At 43.6% G+C, this 18,517-nt stretch overlaps 1 protein-coding gene across 8 annotated transcripts in view; it reads right to left on the bottom strand.

Annotated features, from left to right (window-relative positions):
- Positions 1 to 18,517, bottom strand: part of Atp8a1 (ATPase phospholipid transporting 8A1) — a 216,597-nt gene that overhangs the window by 75,196 nt on the left and 122,884 nt on the right. For all 8 annotated transcript variants that reach the window (XM_087908979.1, XM_087908984.1, XM_087908978.1 and 5 more), the window contains 2 exons: positions 14,212 to 14,350; positions 8,972 to 9,036 (listed from right to left, as the gene is read on the bottom strand). In XM_087908979.1, coding sequence (XP_087765105.1) covers positions 8,972 to 9,036; positions 14,212 to 14,350 — 204 coding nt within the window. The remainder of the gene's footprint in view (positions 1 to 8,971; positions 9,037 to 14,211; positions 14,351 to 18,517) is intronic.

Raw genomic sequence — 18,517 nt, 5'->3', positions numbered from 1 at the left:
AAAGGGGACACGTTTAATTCCACGAGACCAAACAATGTGTTTGATGAGACTTTTTCAACCACATACTCTGGCTGCCAGCGGATACGGTCTGAAATTAGAGGCATGGAGCATAGACGATTTGTTCAAACATCATTTTCACTTTTTACTAATGCTTACATTTCTTCCTGGGGGTAAACAGTGTGAATTACAGGATCTAAACAATCTCCCTACCATGGGGCACGACAGGAAAGCTTTAGGCTTCAGATAGAGGGCGCGAACACCTCTAACTACCATCTGAAGGCTGCGACCTCATGCTGAAAGAACTTTGCTAATCAGAAGAGAAACAGCAGCCTAGACATACCAATACTGGCCGTGGAAGGGAACTCGGTGTGGTTTCAAACCTGTCTAAGCTAGTTTTCAAAGCAATACAAAACGAATTGTATTAGACTCAGGGGACAAATCAAAACCAAACCTGAAGTAGCTTGCGTTTTCCTCCCCCTCTCCTTCTCTTCTGGAGTCAGGTCAATGACTTGCTTATTCTGGATTTCTTTCAGAAGCCATTTATTGGTGGCTGGATCCCAAAACAGTGAGGTTTGTCTGCATAAAACATGTAAGTCGAGCCTAAAAGCATATAGATGACAACTTCAACATGTATACCCGGAATGTCCTGTATGTTACAGGAGACATTTTCAGTGTTAGAAAGTCAGATGAAGCTAGGGAAAAAAAATTAGCAATTGTTGGAAGTGTTTTCTTTTATCAAAGTGTTGGAATTCTGTCTTTTTTTTTTTTTAATGCTTGTTAACTTAATCTCCGATGTGGCCAACAATTCATTTTCAGTAAAATATATCAGAGAGAAAATACTGGGATGAATAATCAAATTTATGGCTGGTTTGGGGCCACGTTCTCTAATTAAATAGAGAACTGGAAGCAATCTCAGAGCAAGGAAGCTATGTAAAGTTATCTCTCATGGAAGCTCTCCTCTCCCATGAATAACAATGCTGGAAGAGATCAGAGCAGTGAAGGCTGCGATCACAGCATTTCTGGGATCTGGGATCTGCTTTATCAAGGCAGGGTGCAGGACCAGGGGAGGGTAAGAGACTGTGGACGAAAGGATGCCCCTGACCTTTGAGCATGGCTGAAGCCTCTCACCAGCTAGCAATAAAACACTCAAATCCAATTAACATTGGCTGTGAAAGCTGCCTATCTAGAGAATATTTTACATAGATTTATTTTCAAGAAGGAATGTTAAAGTAGCAATGAGCTATGCTTAGCGCCTACAAGTCCACTACCTTCCTCCTTTCCCGGCGGTAAAGTCACAATATACTTACTAGAAATCTCATACAAACCCCTCCTCTAGTAAAACAAAAACAAACAAACAAACAAACAAAAAACCAAACTAAAAGGGAAAAAAAAGAGAGAGAGAGAAAAGGAGAAAAAAGTGACAACGTAAATGTCTTCACCGCCTGGTGGAACTCTTGTAGCTCACCTTTTGCGGATTGTGATCCAAAGCACCCCAGAACAGCCATGCAATCTCATTCATCGAAAAAGAAGGGGGCAAGATAGGAGGAAGTCTCAGTAACTCTCTGAGCCGCAACCCAAGAGCCAACAAACTTGCCTCATGGTTACGGCTGCGACACTGGAGGGTGACTCTTGTGACACACACCCACACCAACGCTCGAGCGTGTCTGCTCTCCCTAGTCTCGCCCTTTCTATTAACTCATGCTGAAATCTCTACCAAAATCTCACTGCAACCCCCAACTCTGTCTTTACCATCTCCTCCTGAGGTTCTTCTCTGTGGCATCCAGAGACTCAGTTGCACCGGACTGGAAGTCTTGAACGGACTCCAGGCTGCTGGAGGTGGAGATGGGCACAGCTGCCTCTGGCTCCCACACCATTGCTGCCAGCACCTACTACATGCGAGCCACTGGAGTTAGCATTTAACAGGCACTGCTTTATTTCATCCTTATAACAGCATGCTTAGGAGACAGATATTTTTATGACTTCTGTTTCACAAATATGGCAGCTGAAGGCAAAGCAAAAAATAACATATTATGTTCTGGAGAAGGCATTTGGTAACTACAAGCCTTCACGCTATGGATCTTTTTCTGAGTAGAGCAGCGAAGCACAGACTCCTACAGAAGAGACAAGAGTCCCCCTCTCACAGCGTCATTGCTTGAAAGTAAAATATTGCTCACAGGCTCATGTTTTGAGTATTTGGTCTCCAGGAGAGGGTGTTGTCTGGGCAGGTTGTAGAACATCCGGAACATGGTATCTAGCTAGCAGACGTCTGCCACTAGGGGCAGGCCTTTGAGCGGGAAAGCCTGGCCCAGTTTCTAGACCCACTCTTTGCTTTCTGTTCTACCAAGGCAGGAGGAGAAGCTGTATCATCTTGCATGCATGAATTCTGAAATACCCACACACTATACGCTATGATGGACTGAAACCATGAGCCAAATGAATCCCCCTCCCTTGGATTTTTCTGTCTAGTATTTTGTCATGGCAATGAGAAAAGAACTCGTAATTCACACAGAAAGTCAGCAAATGACATTTTCCTAGGAGACAGATGATACACAGCTTCCCTAAACACCAGGTAGGGTCTCCTGACTAGGCTGCACATGAGTGTCTGTAGCAGCAGAGACAGTCTAGAAAAAGCACACCTAGGAGACAGATGATACATAGCTTCCCTAAACACCAGGTAGGGTCTCCTGACTAGGCTGCACATGAGTGTCTGTAGCAGCAGAGACAGTCTAGAAAAAGCACACCTAAATGAGCAGAAGTAGTGGGGCTGGTTAGAGACCTGGGAATGCAGGAGCCTTTGACTGTGAGCGGAGGGAATTTATTTCTCTGAATAGCAATCTTGTTAACTAAATCAATGAATAGAGACTATGAATAGAGACTCTCTCTCTACCTGTTTCCCAAGGGAAAGCCAGACAGTAGACAGGAGGCTACACCAGAGTAGGAATGTATCTAAGATCTATGGCTTTCTCCTGGGAGAGGCCACAAATTCCTCACACACAAGAGATGCTAGCCTCACGTAAGACTAAGGATGGGCACAGGAGACCCAAAGAAAGGGGCTTGGCAACCTGTGGCTTCAGAAATAATAGTCTCCAACCTGCCCTAGGTTTGACATGTGATATTGAGGTGCAGTTTTGAGCTATTATAAGGAGACAAGCCTTCAAGATTTTTCTAATCATGCAAAAACTCAGATCAAAGCTACCAACCTCAGGCTGGAGAGATGACCCAGCAGTTAAGAGCATATACTGCTCTTCCAGAGGACCCTGGTTTGGTTCCTAGCAGCCACATCAGGCAGAGCACAACTGTAACTTCAGCTCCAGGGGATCCGACACTTCCGGTCTCCACAGGCCCTGGTGCCCATGTGCACACACAGACTTACACACATAGTTACAAACCATAAAAATAAACCTTAAAAATTATAAAAAAGCTACCAAACACCTACAAAAAGAACAACAACAAACAAAGGCTGAGCCACCTGGAAACATTTCTAGAGATCCTCAGTGCTGTCATACCGAAAAGGACTTGAGTGACTAAGATTCCCTGGTTCAGGCCTCACAGTTTAAATGATTCCAGTGTTTAACGTATTTTGAATAAATTCTCTTCCGATAGATTGAAGGATTTCCAGGAAATGTAAAAAGGAGTCCTGAAGGAGTCGGTAAATGAACGAGGCACTTCTGAGAGGTCTGTGGGGTCGTTCCTGGGCCCTGGGTGGGGTAGGGGAAAAGCGTCTTTCCATGAAGCCAGCACCCTGAAATTCCTGACTCTGTTGACAAAAATGCTGCTCAGCAGGAGCACAATCAGAATCCCTAAGAGGGGGGTCAATGCAACATGAGGAAAATCCCATACAAACCATGGGAAGGATCTGATAGTGCCTAATAGGTTTTCGTCATCTTCATACGCCTTTTAATGACACTCATCCATGAACTTTTCTTTCTTTATATGCATATGCACATGTGCTCTCTTTCTCTCCCCCCTCTTTCTCTTTCTCTCTTTCTTTCTCCCCCCCCCCCCGTGTGTGTGTGTGTGTGTGTGTGTGTGTAAGCGGGAGGACATTGTTTGGATGGCCTTTTCTATTTCTCTCCATCTTATTTCTTGAGACAGGGTCTCTCACTGAATCTAGGTCCTGCCATCTCAGCTAGGCTAGCTGGCCAGAAAGCCCCCTGAAGCTGGATTTTTTTTCCCTTTAGGGTTAAAGACATGTGCCACCCTGATGGTTTTTAGGTAGACTTTGGAGATTTAAACACAGGTCCATATATGTGCGTAGCAAGCGTATTACCCACTGAGGTTTTTACACACACCGAAATTCTTATTTTTGAATTTAAAAAGTTCAACAAGTCTTTCTGCCTAAGACATCTACATTGTCAGCGAGAGTATCTTACTTTGCCATGTGGTGGGACCCCAAAGAAGAGGGGAATGAGATATGAGTAGTATTCTTCACCTGCTTGTATGCATTTATTCGAAGGTTTTCTCTCTGTGTGTCTCTTTTCTCTGGTGTTCAGAAGGTTAAAGACATTGAAACTCAAAAGATAACAGGGAAGCAAGACAAATGTTCCCTTGATCAGAGTCACCAGAAGAAACGTTCCTTTCTTTTTAGAAATAGCATCTTCCTACGCAGCTTAGGTCAGCCTCAAGCTTGTTATCCTCCTGCCTCTGCCTCCTGAATGCTGAGATTACAGGCATGCGCTGCTGTGCCACCTGTGGAAGGGGGACATTGTCTATGCAAGTCTTCAGAACTTCAAAATACAATTCTTTATAACAGCGTAACACGAGACCTATCTTCTCCACTTTAACGTTAGTTTGTTAGAAAACTTGGGCATTGTGTACAGCAATATGGGCCACTCATGAACGATGATCTACAGCTAGGACTTACCATCTTATGAAAAATATTAAAGATGGGAAATGATACACTTTTATAAAAATGCAGATTAAGCAAAACAGAAAGCTATTGGAATAGTGCTGTCCCACCACATTTCATAACATCTCTTTGTGTGTTCCACACACTACGTTCACACCAATGCTCTGCCCAAGGTTACAGTCTTGTTATATATAGATAGCTAGACTATGGCTCGGAGAAGCGGATTTTACTGTCTAAGGCCATCATTGTGCTATTTCAGAGGACGAGTCCAACGCCCTTGACAAGTCACCCGTCCATTATCTCCCTTCCCGAGGCAGTTATGGTACTCGGTTTATTACTTGCTACTTGTTCTTTATGCTCATGAACTGATCACCCCAGACTGTTTTATAATCTGTCCGGGCTGTTTTTCTTTTCCTCTGCAATGGGAAATACAAACAATGCTTTACCTACAGGCATTCGGGCAGCTCTCAGGATTTGCCTGAACTCTGAGCCTCCCAATTTTATGAAGGCGCTGTGTGAAGCAATGCTTCAGTCTCCCGGTGAGCAACAAATGAGTTCTTCCCAGGAGGTCTGACCTCAGACAACCAGTTTGTAAATTCACTACTCAGCTCCCAGGGAGAAAAACCTTCCCCAGACATCGCTGGGAAGACTGGCAGCCGGAGTGCAGGCAAATGAGTGTTAATCCACTGAGCCACAGCGTCTGGCTCCTACCCTAAACTGCTTGCATTCATAAGGAGACTTCAGATATGACGAATTACCTCAAATTGAAAACTGATGCACATTTTTTTTTTTTTAAAAGGGAAGCCCTTAATTTGAAATGATGTGGTGACTCAGCGCTCAGGTATCTATCCATCCAGTATTTACTATGTGTTCCGTAATTTGTTGGGCACCGGGAGGGATAAGTCAGAGCAGTCCTTGCTCGCAGCAAAACTGCGTGTTCCCAGAGTCTTTTTCTCTTATTTCTTGGAAAAAAAAAACAGGTAGTGAAGGTACCTTTGAGGGGCTTCTCAATTTGAGCTACCACCCGAGAAATCTAAAAACGAAAACAAACACCACTGTCTTAACAATATAGTGTGCGTGCTGGTTGGTTTTGCCCGCTCGACACAAACACAGACACACCTGGGAAGAAGGACTCTTGGCCGAGGTGTTCCCTACATCAGATTAGGTCGTGGCTGTGTCTATGGGGACATTTTCTTAATTGTTAATTGATGTAGGAGGGCCCAGTCCATAGTGGGCAGGTGTCACCCCTAAACACACAGGCCTCTGCTATATAACAAAGGTAGCTAGCTGAGCCGGCCGGGCGGAATGAGTTAGTAAGCAATGGGCCTCCAATTCTGGGCTTGAGTTCCTATCCTGGCTTCCCTTGATGATGGACTGTAACCTATTAGCCAAATAAACTCTTTCCACCCAAGACACTTTAGGTCAGGGCGTTGATCACTGAAAGAGCAAGTGAACTGGGACCCTGAATAGCGCATATTTTTGATATTTCGCCGTTTCCCTCCAGGCTATCACTTATAGTACTTGATATCTAAAACACTTAAAGCCAAGCTCGCCGAGGAAACGGGGGAAAATGATGGCGCATTAATAAAATAAAAGCAGGCACGCCGCCACATGCTCGGGAAGGGAAAAGTCCGGCTCCAGATGCGGGCAATGAAGTGTGCTTGCTTTTTTGCATTAAAATCCCACAGGTCCAGAAGGCTGATCCTCCTGCTGTCAAAGGAACTGTTCTCCAGTGTGACCCCGGGGACGGAAAAGCACAGACTCCAGTAGGCAGATGGACCATTCCCAGGGCACTTTCCATAATGCTGTGAGCACATGGAGCGTCGTTTGGGGCCATTCTCAGAGGCTCCTTTCCCAGGGACCATCGTTCAAGTCTCTGGGCTACTTCCACACCATACCCTTGGAGGCACTGGCCCTACATCCTTCCTCTCCTTGCTTTGATCTTTTCCATGAGATCCATGCCTCCCTGCCCTTCCGAAGATGCCTATAGCTCATCACTCCCATAGGTACCACACATGCGTGACAGTGAGGACGGTGCTCCACGTGCTGTGCTGCCGTGCTCGCTAACCTGACCCGGTTTGCTCTGGTTGGCCGGAGGTCACCTTTCCAGTTCTCACTCTGTCACTTCTTTCTAGGTGCCTTGCAGGTACCATGTCACAGCAGAGAAGTAAGTGGCTTTGCATGTGCATCACTCAGGCACACGCACACTGGCTAAGATATAGCAAGTGCAAATAAACCAAGGCACAGAAATCAAAAAGCAGTGTGCTGTGAGGTATGATTGTTTTAAAATTTGTTTCTAGATTTTTCTCTTTTATGCGTCTAAGCATTTTGTTGCCGTGTAAGGCATGGGATCCCTTGGAACTGGAGTAAGGGAAGGTTGTAAACTACCATGCGGGTGCCAGGACTAAACCTGGGTCCTCTGCGAGGCCTCAGAAGCTTACCATTTGTTTTTTAACAGTAAGGGGTAAGGACCAGTGAGAAGCCTCAGTGAGTAAGAGCACTGGCTGGGAAGTCTGCTGACCCGAGTTCCAGCTCTGGAATCCAGGTAGTAGGAGGGGCAGAACGGACTCCAGCAAGTTTCCCTCTGACCTCACATGCATGTCATAGCATGTGTATATACACATGTTACATAAATGAAGAAATGGAAAAACAACAGCAGCCACCAAAACCAAAACCCAGTTAGAGTACGAAAATGGATAAACATCCATCAGGTACAGAACTGCTCTCTGGGCAAAGTCACACACAGTTAAGATAAAATTTAGATGCAAACATAGACGGTCCACTGTCTATGATCTGTACTGTTTCCCGACACTGGAAATCCATACCGCATGCTTCTACTTACTCCAACAAACAATCTTTAACAAGTTACAACCTTACGTTCAAGTTCAATGTTCCCTTTTCCTTCTCCAAGTATGGCTTGATCTTTGCTGCCAGGACTTTCTGCTTCCAATAGTCTTCCTCACTCAGTGACTCATCTCTACCAGACTTCATCTTAAAGATGAATACATCCTAACACGTCACAGAAGCCCCAAGCAGACGTCTTCCTCACCTCTGTGTCTGTCTTGTGGACCTTTACTTCACGTCTTATGTGTCAGCTTTTGAAAGGCAGGACTGACTCGGTCATTGTTCACAAGACAGTATTTTGGCTGGGGCAATCCAAAGCTAATACATAAGAAGGTGGGAAGACTCCCAAAGAGGCTCAGATGCAGGGCCATGATGGTACTGCTGCAGAACCACACTCCATTGCAGGTTGTTCAAAGACTTCACAAGAAAAGGGAAAAGTACCAGGCTTTGAAGTTAAGCAATTAAAACATTTGCAATCAAGGTCTAAGGATTTCTGTCCCTTAGCCACCTTCTAAGCATTCTCCCCAGTGATTTCTTCACCATCTCGCAACACAGACGGTGGCTTCACAGCTCCACCCAAGCTCCTAATTATCAATGCTCCCCTCTGCTTTTTGCGTCATCATGAGTATTTTAAGCAGGTGTAAAACCATCACCTCCCGGTTTTGTCTTCCACCTTACATTACCAGTAACCACCTTGACTTTAAAGTATTTACAGGTCACTTGCCCTACATATTAGTCCACTAAATATTTTATCCTAGTAGTTAGAGCATCAAAAAGGAAAACACACACACACAGACAGACACACAGACACACACACACACACAACACTAAGAGACCTTTTGTAGCAGACATGGTTATTTTGTATTAGTTTAGTATCCCTTTCAATAAACCTAGTATCCCTTTTAATAATACCTATTAAAACAGAAATAGGTATTCACTTTCGAAGCTAAAGGAAATCTAAAAGGCTGAATACACAAAACGCAGTATTCCATATAAGTGAGCTGCAGGCCATATGCACCGACCCAGGGGTTTTGTGAGGCAGCTTTTCTGTCTTATAACATTAAGGAAACCAGACAGAAGTTTCTTTAGCTAACACACATCGTGTAAAGCATGAGTCAGTTTACGTTAATGTTGTCCAAAGCTATACATACAATTAAAGCAAACAAAGAGAAATAAGTATACAAAGTTATCTTTTAACCTTATGCCAAGGGAGTGTTTCCACAGATATCTGATATAAAAAAAAAACAACAGAAGGAATTGAAGCCCAACGTCACTCACATCAAGGGAGCCTTCGTTTATAACGATCATCCCCATGTTCTTCTTCAGAAGTCTGCAGGAGTGGCCTAGGCACACACAAGAAACAAGTACCATTAGTCTTCCAGGAAAGAAGGGACACTTGGAGAGCAAGGGTATGATCAAATACCGAAAGAGCATCTTTACGGAGAGGGAAGGGTTATCAGTTGGTTCCCAGACTAATAGGAAGTTAAAAATGAAACACCCTTGCTGGCCACCAGGAAGAGTGTGAGGTAAGGACGTCACTTGCAGCTGCCTTGATAAACAATATGGAACACCCGAGTTTAGTGTTTCCGCATCCTGAAGGCTGCCAGGCATATGCAGTGTATCCTTTTTGGTGGCTACTACGAAGGGTAAAGGCTGGGCCAGTGGGTACTTGCAGAGAAGGTTCAGGAGGGTGGGCGACCCTCTTGGACCTGCTGGCCTCACTATCTCCCTGTTTTGGATGGTAGTGACATCATTTCCTTGCCCTTCTTACCTGACTCACCTTACACTAGCAAAAATTATAACTGCATTGTTTACACTCATTGTCACTACAATCTCAGTGCCTTGCTCAGTCATCACCAGAACAGCTTCCTCCGTAGCAGATGGGAACAAATACCGTAACCAGACATTATGCAGAGAATGAGAGACCCTGGACACTCAGCTCAGCCCTAAACGGAATGCCTCCATTAAATCCTTTCCCTTAGGTCTCAGGGAACCCTGGAGAAGAGGAGGCAGAAAGCGTGTACAAGGCAGAGGGGATGGAGGACACCAAGGAAACAAGGCCTTCTAAATCAACAGGAGCTTTGTGCACTCGACCTCACAGAGGCAAAGGCAGGATGCACAGGGCCTATACTGGTCTGCACCAGATGGGGTCCTAGAGATGAAGAAAGAAGTAGGCACATGCCCCCATTCCTAGTCCAAAAGTGAGCTCCAATTGGTAACTACTTGCCAATGAAAAATTAGTTTTTGCCAAGGCAGTCTCACTGGGGAAATAAACTACTCTTCAGGGAAGGCTGCATAGATGCCCAGCAGATGCCCAGCAGAAATCAGGCTCAGTGCCATCTTTGGAGGTTCCTTGTCTCATAATGTCATGGCAGGGCTTAAGAATTATTTTTAATGTTCTCTTTTAAATTTTATTTATATATCTTCTCTCTTTTTATCCTACAGATCTTTTATGTATAACTTATAGTTTCTAGTTCAGGTGTGCGAACAATTGGGTCCCTGCATCTACATGTTTCTTGTGCCTCTTCTTGGGCTCTTTTCCTTCTGTTTGTTTTGTCCGATTCGGATGCGATGGTTTTTGTTTTCTCTTATTAGTATCCCCTAGAAGGCTGTCTGCTTTTTAATGAGAGACAGAAGGGGCTGGATTCAGATGGGAAGGAAGGTGGAGAGAAACTGGGAGGAACAGAGACAGGAGAAGCTATAATCAGGATGTATTAGGTGAGAAAAATTCTATTTTCAATAAAAGAAACAAATTTTAAAAACTGGAATACCAGCTACCTCTCACCATTGCCATTTGGTCAAAGCCACCATCACACGCCCCCGGGTCACTGTGGCCCCTGGGTCACTGTGGCCGTGTCCTCACCGGCTACTCTGCTTCTTTGCCAGCTTTTCAAAACTGACGTCACTCCGGCACTCGGTCTGTGTCCACAGGAAGCCCACCACGTCTCTCCCTGTGGAATATCATCCTATGTCTTCCCTCATAAAGAGCAAACCCAGAGGCTTTTCAAGGCCTGGCACTGCCATCCTGTCTGGCTCCCTCTTCAGTACCAGGGCTCGCTCTGCAGCAGAAGGCAATCAATACCTTGCCACCTACAGCAAACTCCTCCTCTTCCAGGTCTTTCCTCAAATGTCACCTTCTGCAAGTTCTTCCTGATTTCCCTCTGTGCAATGCCCTTTCTCCTCCCATATGACGTGTGTGTGTGTGTGTGTGTGTGTGTGTGTGTGTGTGTGTGTGTGTGCGCGCACGCATGCAGGGCTAGAGGCTGACCACGAGTGCCACCCCTCAAGTGCCATCTACCTCTCACTGGTTTGGAGCTCACCCAGTAGGCCAGGCTGAGCCTGTGCCTGCCCATTGCATATATGCTAACCTAAAAAAATTCAATAAATAAAATCTCTACTACTTACACGGACTTTGCGATGTCTATTCCTGGTTGTCAACCTGACTACATCTGGAATCAACTAAAACCCAAGCAGCTGGGTACAACTGTGAGGGACTTTTTCTTAATTAAATCATCTGAAGTGGGAAGACCCATGTTTAATATGGATCATTTGAGGTAGGAAGAGTCACCTTTAATCTTGGCCATACAGTCTACTGGCAGCTTAGATTAAGGACATGGAAGAAGGAAGCTTTTTGCCTGCTTGCTCTCACCCTCAATAGAAGTTCACTCCTTTACTGACATCAGAGCCTACTTCTTTGGGATTCTGTTATATACTGAAGACCGATAGAAACATCCAGCCTTGTGGGCTGGACTGAACAACTACTGAATTCTTGGACTCTCCATTGGTAGGCAGTCATTGTTGGACTAGTTGGGCCATAGTCTGTAAGGCATCTTAATAAATTCCTATATATCTACATATCTGTATCTCTATATCTAGAGGAACAAAACTTTAAGAATGAATACATAATATATTCACTACATACTATGAATATATATCTATTATATGTCACATATATAATATATAATGATCAGAGAAGTGGCAGAGAAGAATTATGTGTGTATATATATAAATATAAACACACACGCACATACACACACACATATATATTCATTCTACAAATTCTGTTTCTCTAAAGAACCTTAATACAAATTTACTATATGTTTATGGTATAGTTTTTATATTTTAAGGACAATTTAGGGTGACTGCTAAAACTAAAATGCACTGTTAGCTAAATGTACTTGATATGAAGAAATCTTAACGATAACCTTCTAAGGGTGTGGTTCCATGCTATGTATAACATGCATGTTCAACTCTGGGGAGTTTGGTATGTAATGTGCATGATCAGTACATAGACGTGAATCTATATCTTACAGTGTTTGGGTCATCCATCCACAGTTACTGAACCCGTAAGAAAGGTTATTCCTTTTCCATATTATTAGCAGTATAGGCTTTGAACAACACTGAATAATTTCCTCTGTGTGAGACTTGTATTACGAATCATGTTTTGTCTCCCCATCCTCAAATGTATGTGCTGAAGCCTTGACTCTCCCCACTGTGGTCTGCACGTGGTCAAGGCCCTTTAAGGCGGTGATTAAAGTTAAATGAAGTGGCCTGCTATGGTCTGAGTAGTCTTATATTGCCTCAAATTCCAGTTTCTTATTTCCCAAAAATGTGAGAAATCCATTTCTGTTGCCTAAGCCACCTAGTCTGTGACACTCTCTCATAGCAGCTTGAGAGGACTAACACCAACACTGCCAAAGACTGGGAACTGACTGTAGAATGAAAGGGAACTGACAGCCATATGTTCGGAACAACTTCTAGCGACAGCAAGTAGATCTAGCACATAAACACACCACTGGCCCAATTTCTAGACTTTGAAAGACAGCTAAAGAAACGTTATATTCATAGGCCACTGATGGATTGAACGTTCCGCCAGCAGATGCAGCGTCTGAGAGTGCATGCGTGGTTGGACGAGCTGGTCTGGCGGTACACAAAACCACCGCAACTTTAAAGCAGGGCATTGGGGCCACAAGTAAACAAATAGGTGAGCCTAATAACATTACACATCGAGAGCCTTGGAATATCAAGTCTTAAAATATCTTGTTAGGGATGAGGAGAGGTGGCCTCCTCCCGTGTTCTCTCTGGCCCCAGTTACACCAGTGATCTCAGCTCTTGCCTTCCAGAAGAATTCACACTGGGGGACAGGTGTAGCAAGCAAGGTGTTAGGGTTTATTTCAGCAGATGAGAAAGCAGAAGTGGGAAGTGCGTTCCCTCCCCAGAAGGTGGCTCGGTTGAGTGAGAAGCACAGGGAGACTCCAGCCCTTGGACTAGGTTTCTTGGTTAATAGCTTCTACTTCCCTTACCACCAGTCTGCGCTAAGTTCCCAGTGCTGTGATAAACGCCTTGACCAAAAGCAACTTGGGAAGAAAAGGGTTTATTTCACTTCTCAGTTCTATGTCACAACCCATCTTCTATGGAAGTCAGGGTAGGAATTTGAGGCAGGAACTGAAGCAGAAGTTGTGGAGGAACACTGCTTACGGGCTTGTTCCCCATGGCTTGCTCAGTCTGCTTTCTTACATTATTTAGGACCGCGGGCCAGGGCAGCAACTCCAGCAGGCTGGGCTCTCCCACATCATTCATCCACCAAGAAAATGCCCTACAGCCTTGTCTACAGGCAAGCTGATGGAGGCATTTTCTCAACCAACATTCCTCTAAAGTTAGAAGTTTTGCTTTGGGCTGCCAACCAGCTCCCAAATGAAAACATAGAGACTTCTTATTAGCTATGAATGCTTGGTCTTAGTTTAGGCTTGTCCCACTAGCTCTCTAATTTAACCTGTCTCTATTTATCTGCATTTTGTCTCAGGGCTTTTTACCTTTCTTTCAGTCAGTATGTCCTACTTTCCTGCCATGTGTCTGTCTGTCTGGCCTCTTGTGTTTCCCTGGTGTCTCTTTTTCTTTCTTGTCTTTGAGCCTAAATTCCTCTTCCTCCTTACTCTCCCTGCCCGAAGTCACTCCTATCCTTCCTCCCTCAGTATTGGCCATTCAGCTCTTTATTAAACCAATCAAGGTAAAAAGAACAACACATCTTTCCATAGTTAAATATTCCACAATACCCCTCTTTCCAGATAACTCTACAGTGTCAAGTTGATACAAAACTAACCAGACACCATCATTGGGAACAGTCTGAGATACTCTCCTTTCTGGAATAGGAAGAGACTTTCTTAGAAGTTACCCTTTCACACATTTCAGTTAGAATTAAGTACATTTGATATAAGAATTCACATAATGTTCAGACGTTCTCTAGGGAAAAAGGCAATGATGTTATGTACCTGCTCCAGGTCAGGGGGTGGGCTCCTTGCAAGGGGTCCAGGGTCCACTAAGACTGGCTTTGTTATTTTTCCAACAGCCCTGTCCTTCTTCTTGAATCTGCTCAGACTATCTCATGACAAAAGTCCTTGTCCTCAGTGTCCCCAGCCTCACGTTTTTTTTTTTTTTAAACACATCTTTAATTCATCTTATTAAAACACGTTGGGTTGTTAGAAGGTACCAGGATTTAAAATTGGAGTAAGGTGAATTACCAATATTGATGGCAGTTTCTTGCTTGTCCCCAGTCAGGATCCATATTTTGATGTCAGCTTTCATGAGAGTTTCTATAGTTTCAGGCACCTGGTCTTGTAATTTATCCTCGATGGCTGTAGCTCCAAGTAGCTGAAGATTCTGGGGGAAAAAGTGTTACAAATTTGAAGGGGAAAACTACATTTTTGGTTAAGAACAAAATGTGAAATATGTTAAAATCAGAGACAAAGGTAACCCAAGGATTTGGGCATAAATCCCAACTATCCTGTTGTTTTCTTTCTTAAGGACCCTTGACTTTAATCCAGTTGTTTTTGGCTGAGAATGACATTCCTAGAAGCTGGATTACCTTAACTCTTTCTAAAGTAAGGATCTGATTCATAAAAAAAAAAAAACAAACCTAGACCCCCCCCCACTCCCCAAAGGAGGGGCACTATAAAGTTGGCTAAAAAGGAGTAGGTGGCTACTGGAAACAGATTGGGGAGAAACGATCCTGACCTGTTTAAAAAGAGATTAAATTTCACTTTGATGCAGTGTCAGGAAACACACACAGCAGAACCGAACATGATGAGGTGGGAACAATAAGCTGAATCTCTAAGAAAACCCGGTTTGAGTGTTTTCCACATGGCTTTCGATTTGTGTGCTGGAAGGTGAGATCATCACAGGACTCTAGTGCACTGGGTGCTGTCTTTCACATAAAAGCTAATATAGTGAATTGATTCATACCTCAGGGATGTTGTGAGTTTGATTCTGTAACACCACAATTGTCGTGTTTTGAAAGAAAATGGCCCCCAAAGGGAGTGGCACTATTAGGAGGTATGGCCTCTTGGAGTATTTAGGGTCTTGTTGGAGGAAGTATGTCACTGTGGAGGTGAGTCTTGAGGACTCATATATGCTCAAGCCCTGCCCAGAGAGACAAACTACTTCCTGTTGCCTGCAAGTCACCATGTGGGACACTTGGCTACTCCTCCAGCACCATGTCTGCCTGCATACCGCCATGTTGCATCATGATGATAACGGACTAAACCTCTGAAGATGTAAGCCAGCCCAATTAAATGTATTTCCTTTATAAGAGTTGTTGTCGTCATGGTGTCTCTTCACAGCAATAGAAACCCTAACTAACATAATAACACAGTCAAAAGCCTAATGAAGCAAGTCACAAGAACTTTTTGTTTTTTTCAGTAAATATATCTTATGCCTATACTACATTATATATACTATATAGTATGCAATACCTTCATGTATGAAAAAACAAGGCAAGTATTTTAATTCAAAATATTTTATTGTTAACAAGATGTTAATGGTCACCCTCGCCTTCAAGATCAATATGTTTTTGCCAGGGAAGCATCTGGCCTTGATGCTGATAGCTCCTGACACGTGAGGAGGCGTGCCAATTAAAATAAGACAATGAAATCTGCCACGTGGTCTATTCATCTCATGCACTGTTTTCTCGGCAGCGTGCAATGCTGTTTGACAGTCTTTTATCACAGTAGAACTCTTTCAAAGTTGGACTCAATTATCTCAAACCTTGCCACTGTCTTCCCAAACAAGTTTCTGGAACATTCTAAATCTTATGCTATTATTTCAACAATTTTCCTAGCATCCTCCTTGGCAATAGATCCCACCGCAAGAAAGCAGTTTTGCTTTGTTTGCTTGTGTTTTTTTTTTCTCATCCATTAACGTTTTATCATATGACTACAGAAATTTATTTGCAGTCTCTAGTTCTTTTGCTGTGCCCACCACATATGCAGTTACTCTCATCCCGGAAGTCTTGAATCCCTGAGAGGAATCTCTGAGGGCTGGAACCACCCTTTTCCATGGTCCTTTAATGTGCTGTTATTTTTCCCTCATCCAATGAATTGGATCTAGGCATCTAGGATGCTGAATTGTTTCTGAAAGGCTTTCAATTTACCCAGATCCGTCAGAGAACCACTACTACACCCACGTCCTTCACAGAAAGTATTTCTTGAGTAATAAGTCTTAAAAGCTGTGCTTGCTCCTTGATTTGTGGGCTGCAGAGTGAATGTCGTGCTGGCAGGCATGAAAACATTAATCTTCTTATGTGTATAAATCTGTTAAAATCATTGGCTGACCAGGTGCACTGTCAATGAGTAATAATATTTTAAATTATTTTTTTCCCCTAAGCTGTATGCCTCAGTAGTGGGTATCAAATGTCCAGCACGCCATGTTATAAACAGATATGTCACCCAGGCTTTGCTGTCCCATATACAGAACATAGGCAGAGGAGATGCACTGTAGTATAGCCCTCAAAGGCCCAAAGACTTCCAGAACGGCAAATGAGTACTGGTCTACCTTAGCTACCAGCTGAATTGTCCCAATTTGTCCTTTAGAAGTCAGGCATTGATTTCTACGCTCTAGCTATGAATGTTTTGGGTGACTTCTTTTTCTGATTAGAAGCTCGCTTGATCCTCACTGAAACGCTGTTTGCGGATACAGAAGTCTTCATCAACTATTTCTGCTAGACCTTCTGGATACCTTGCTGCAGTTCCTGCAACAGCATTTGCTGGGTGACTTGGAACTTCCATGTATGGAGATGGCCCCTTCATTTAAAGCACTTGAGTCAATGTGTTGGCTTTGAACTCCTCTCACCCCTATCTGCCCTCACAGAATTGAAGAGGTTAAGAGCTTTGTTTTGAGAGTGAGAATTCTATGTCACGGACCCACCCATGCCAAGAGCTTGCTTTGAATTAGGCTTTGGCTCAGAGGGATGCTTTAGCAGGTTTGATCTCCTAACAAACCACAAAGACCTTCTCCACATCACTGTCAGGATATTGTTTTGCTTTTGTATCATTCATGTGTTCATTGGAACTGGACTTTAACTTCCTTTAAGAATGATAGTCACAACTTGGCTATTTGGTGAAAAAGACCAACTTTCAGTCTTTCTTGGCTTTAGATAATACTTCCCTTGCTTAGTTTAATAGTCTCCAGCTTTTGATTTAAAATGAGAGACACCCAGCCCTTCCTTTTGCTTAAGTATTTGGATGTGACAGCAGAATGAATCGACTTCCAATATTGCAGCTCAGAGAATAAGGCCCATGGAGAGGGAGGGAGATAGAGGAATGGCTGGCTAATGGAGCCATGAGAACACACACATTTATTAAACTTATGGTATTTCAAAACAAGTACAACAGTGAAGGGTTACTGAATAAAGATTATCATAAGGAATACAATAATCAAGGCAGGTCTGATTATTATGCAACATCTCAAGAACTACCAAGACTTAACAGTAAGGCATGACGTGAGCACATGCCCGATTTGCATGTAGTTTATGCCTGCATCAGATGGGGGTGCTTCTAGTGGCAATAGGAAATTCTAACAATGACTTAGGAGAAGGTTTTGTTTTCCTTACATAAGTAGGCTTGAGGTAGGTAGTGACCAGGAACTCAACCACATTTTCACATTCAACTCCACAATTCATTTCCTAATGTCTCAGAGTGTTTGTCCTGGGAACAACTGAAATGGCTATTCTGAAGGCAAGAACAAGGAGTCAACAGCAAATCTATCTGCTTCTCATCTGGAAAACAACTGTTTCTACACATTCCAACATTATTTCCAAACAAAGCCAGTTGGCCAGCCTATGTTTTAGGGCTGACACAAATTATGCATTCAGTTTTTCTAGCCTCCATGGTGGATATGGCAAGGCAGAGGGATGGGTGGGACTGAGTGCTAAATTAGCCCACCAACAGCCTCTTCCACACACAGAGGGCCAAGTGCATGAAAGGTGCTTGCATGGTATGTTTATAGCTACAGCCCCTCACCTTCCTCAGTCCCTCCTCTAGTGACACCTGACTCATACGACAAAGCCAAACTCAAAGTTACTACTTCTTTTCCCTTTCTGCTCAGAGTTCAGCTAACTCTTATATGTTTTCATGTACCACACAGATTGAACACGTACCATGGAAAGATCTGAAAGGACACGCAATCTGCATGTGTTTGAGCACCAACAAAATGCCACAAGCGGGAAGGAAATCCTTACATGACCTCAGGTAACAGGTGGCAGTCAAAGCGTAGGTACAAGATGCAGACAATTATAACACAGAATTATTTTCAGACTCGTAAGTGAGGGGTATATGGAAGAAATGAATTCCATATTTAGATTTTGGTCTCATTTCTGAAGAATCTTATTATACAGATAAAGTTCCAAACCTGGGAAGAAAACCAACCCAAACGAACAACAACAACAACAAGAAGAACCAACTCTGAAACACTTTTGGTCCCGAGCATGTCTGACTGTGTTACCATCAGGTGTTAGAATGTGGGACTCTGGAAGGCTTGCTGAAACATAGGATC

Source organism: Myodes glareolus, chromosome 8 (assembly GCF_982192425.1).
Source record: "Myodes glareolus chromosome 8, mMyoGla1.1, whole genome shotgun sequence".
NCBI classification, from domain to species: Eukaryota; Metazoa; Chordata; class Mammalia; order Rodentia; family Cricetidae; genus Myodes; species Myodes glareolus.
The sequence above is the reverse complement of the archived record's forward strand: the minus strand, read 5'-3'. Positions and strand labels throughout refer to the sequence as shown.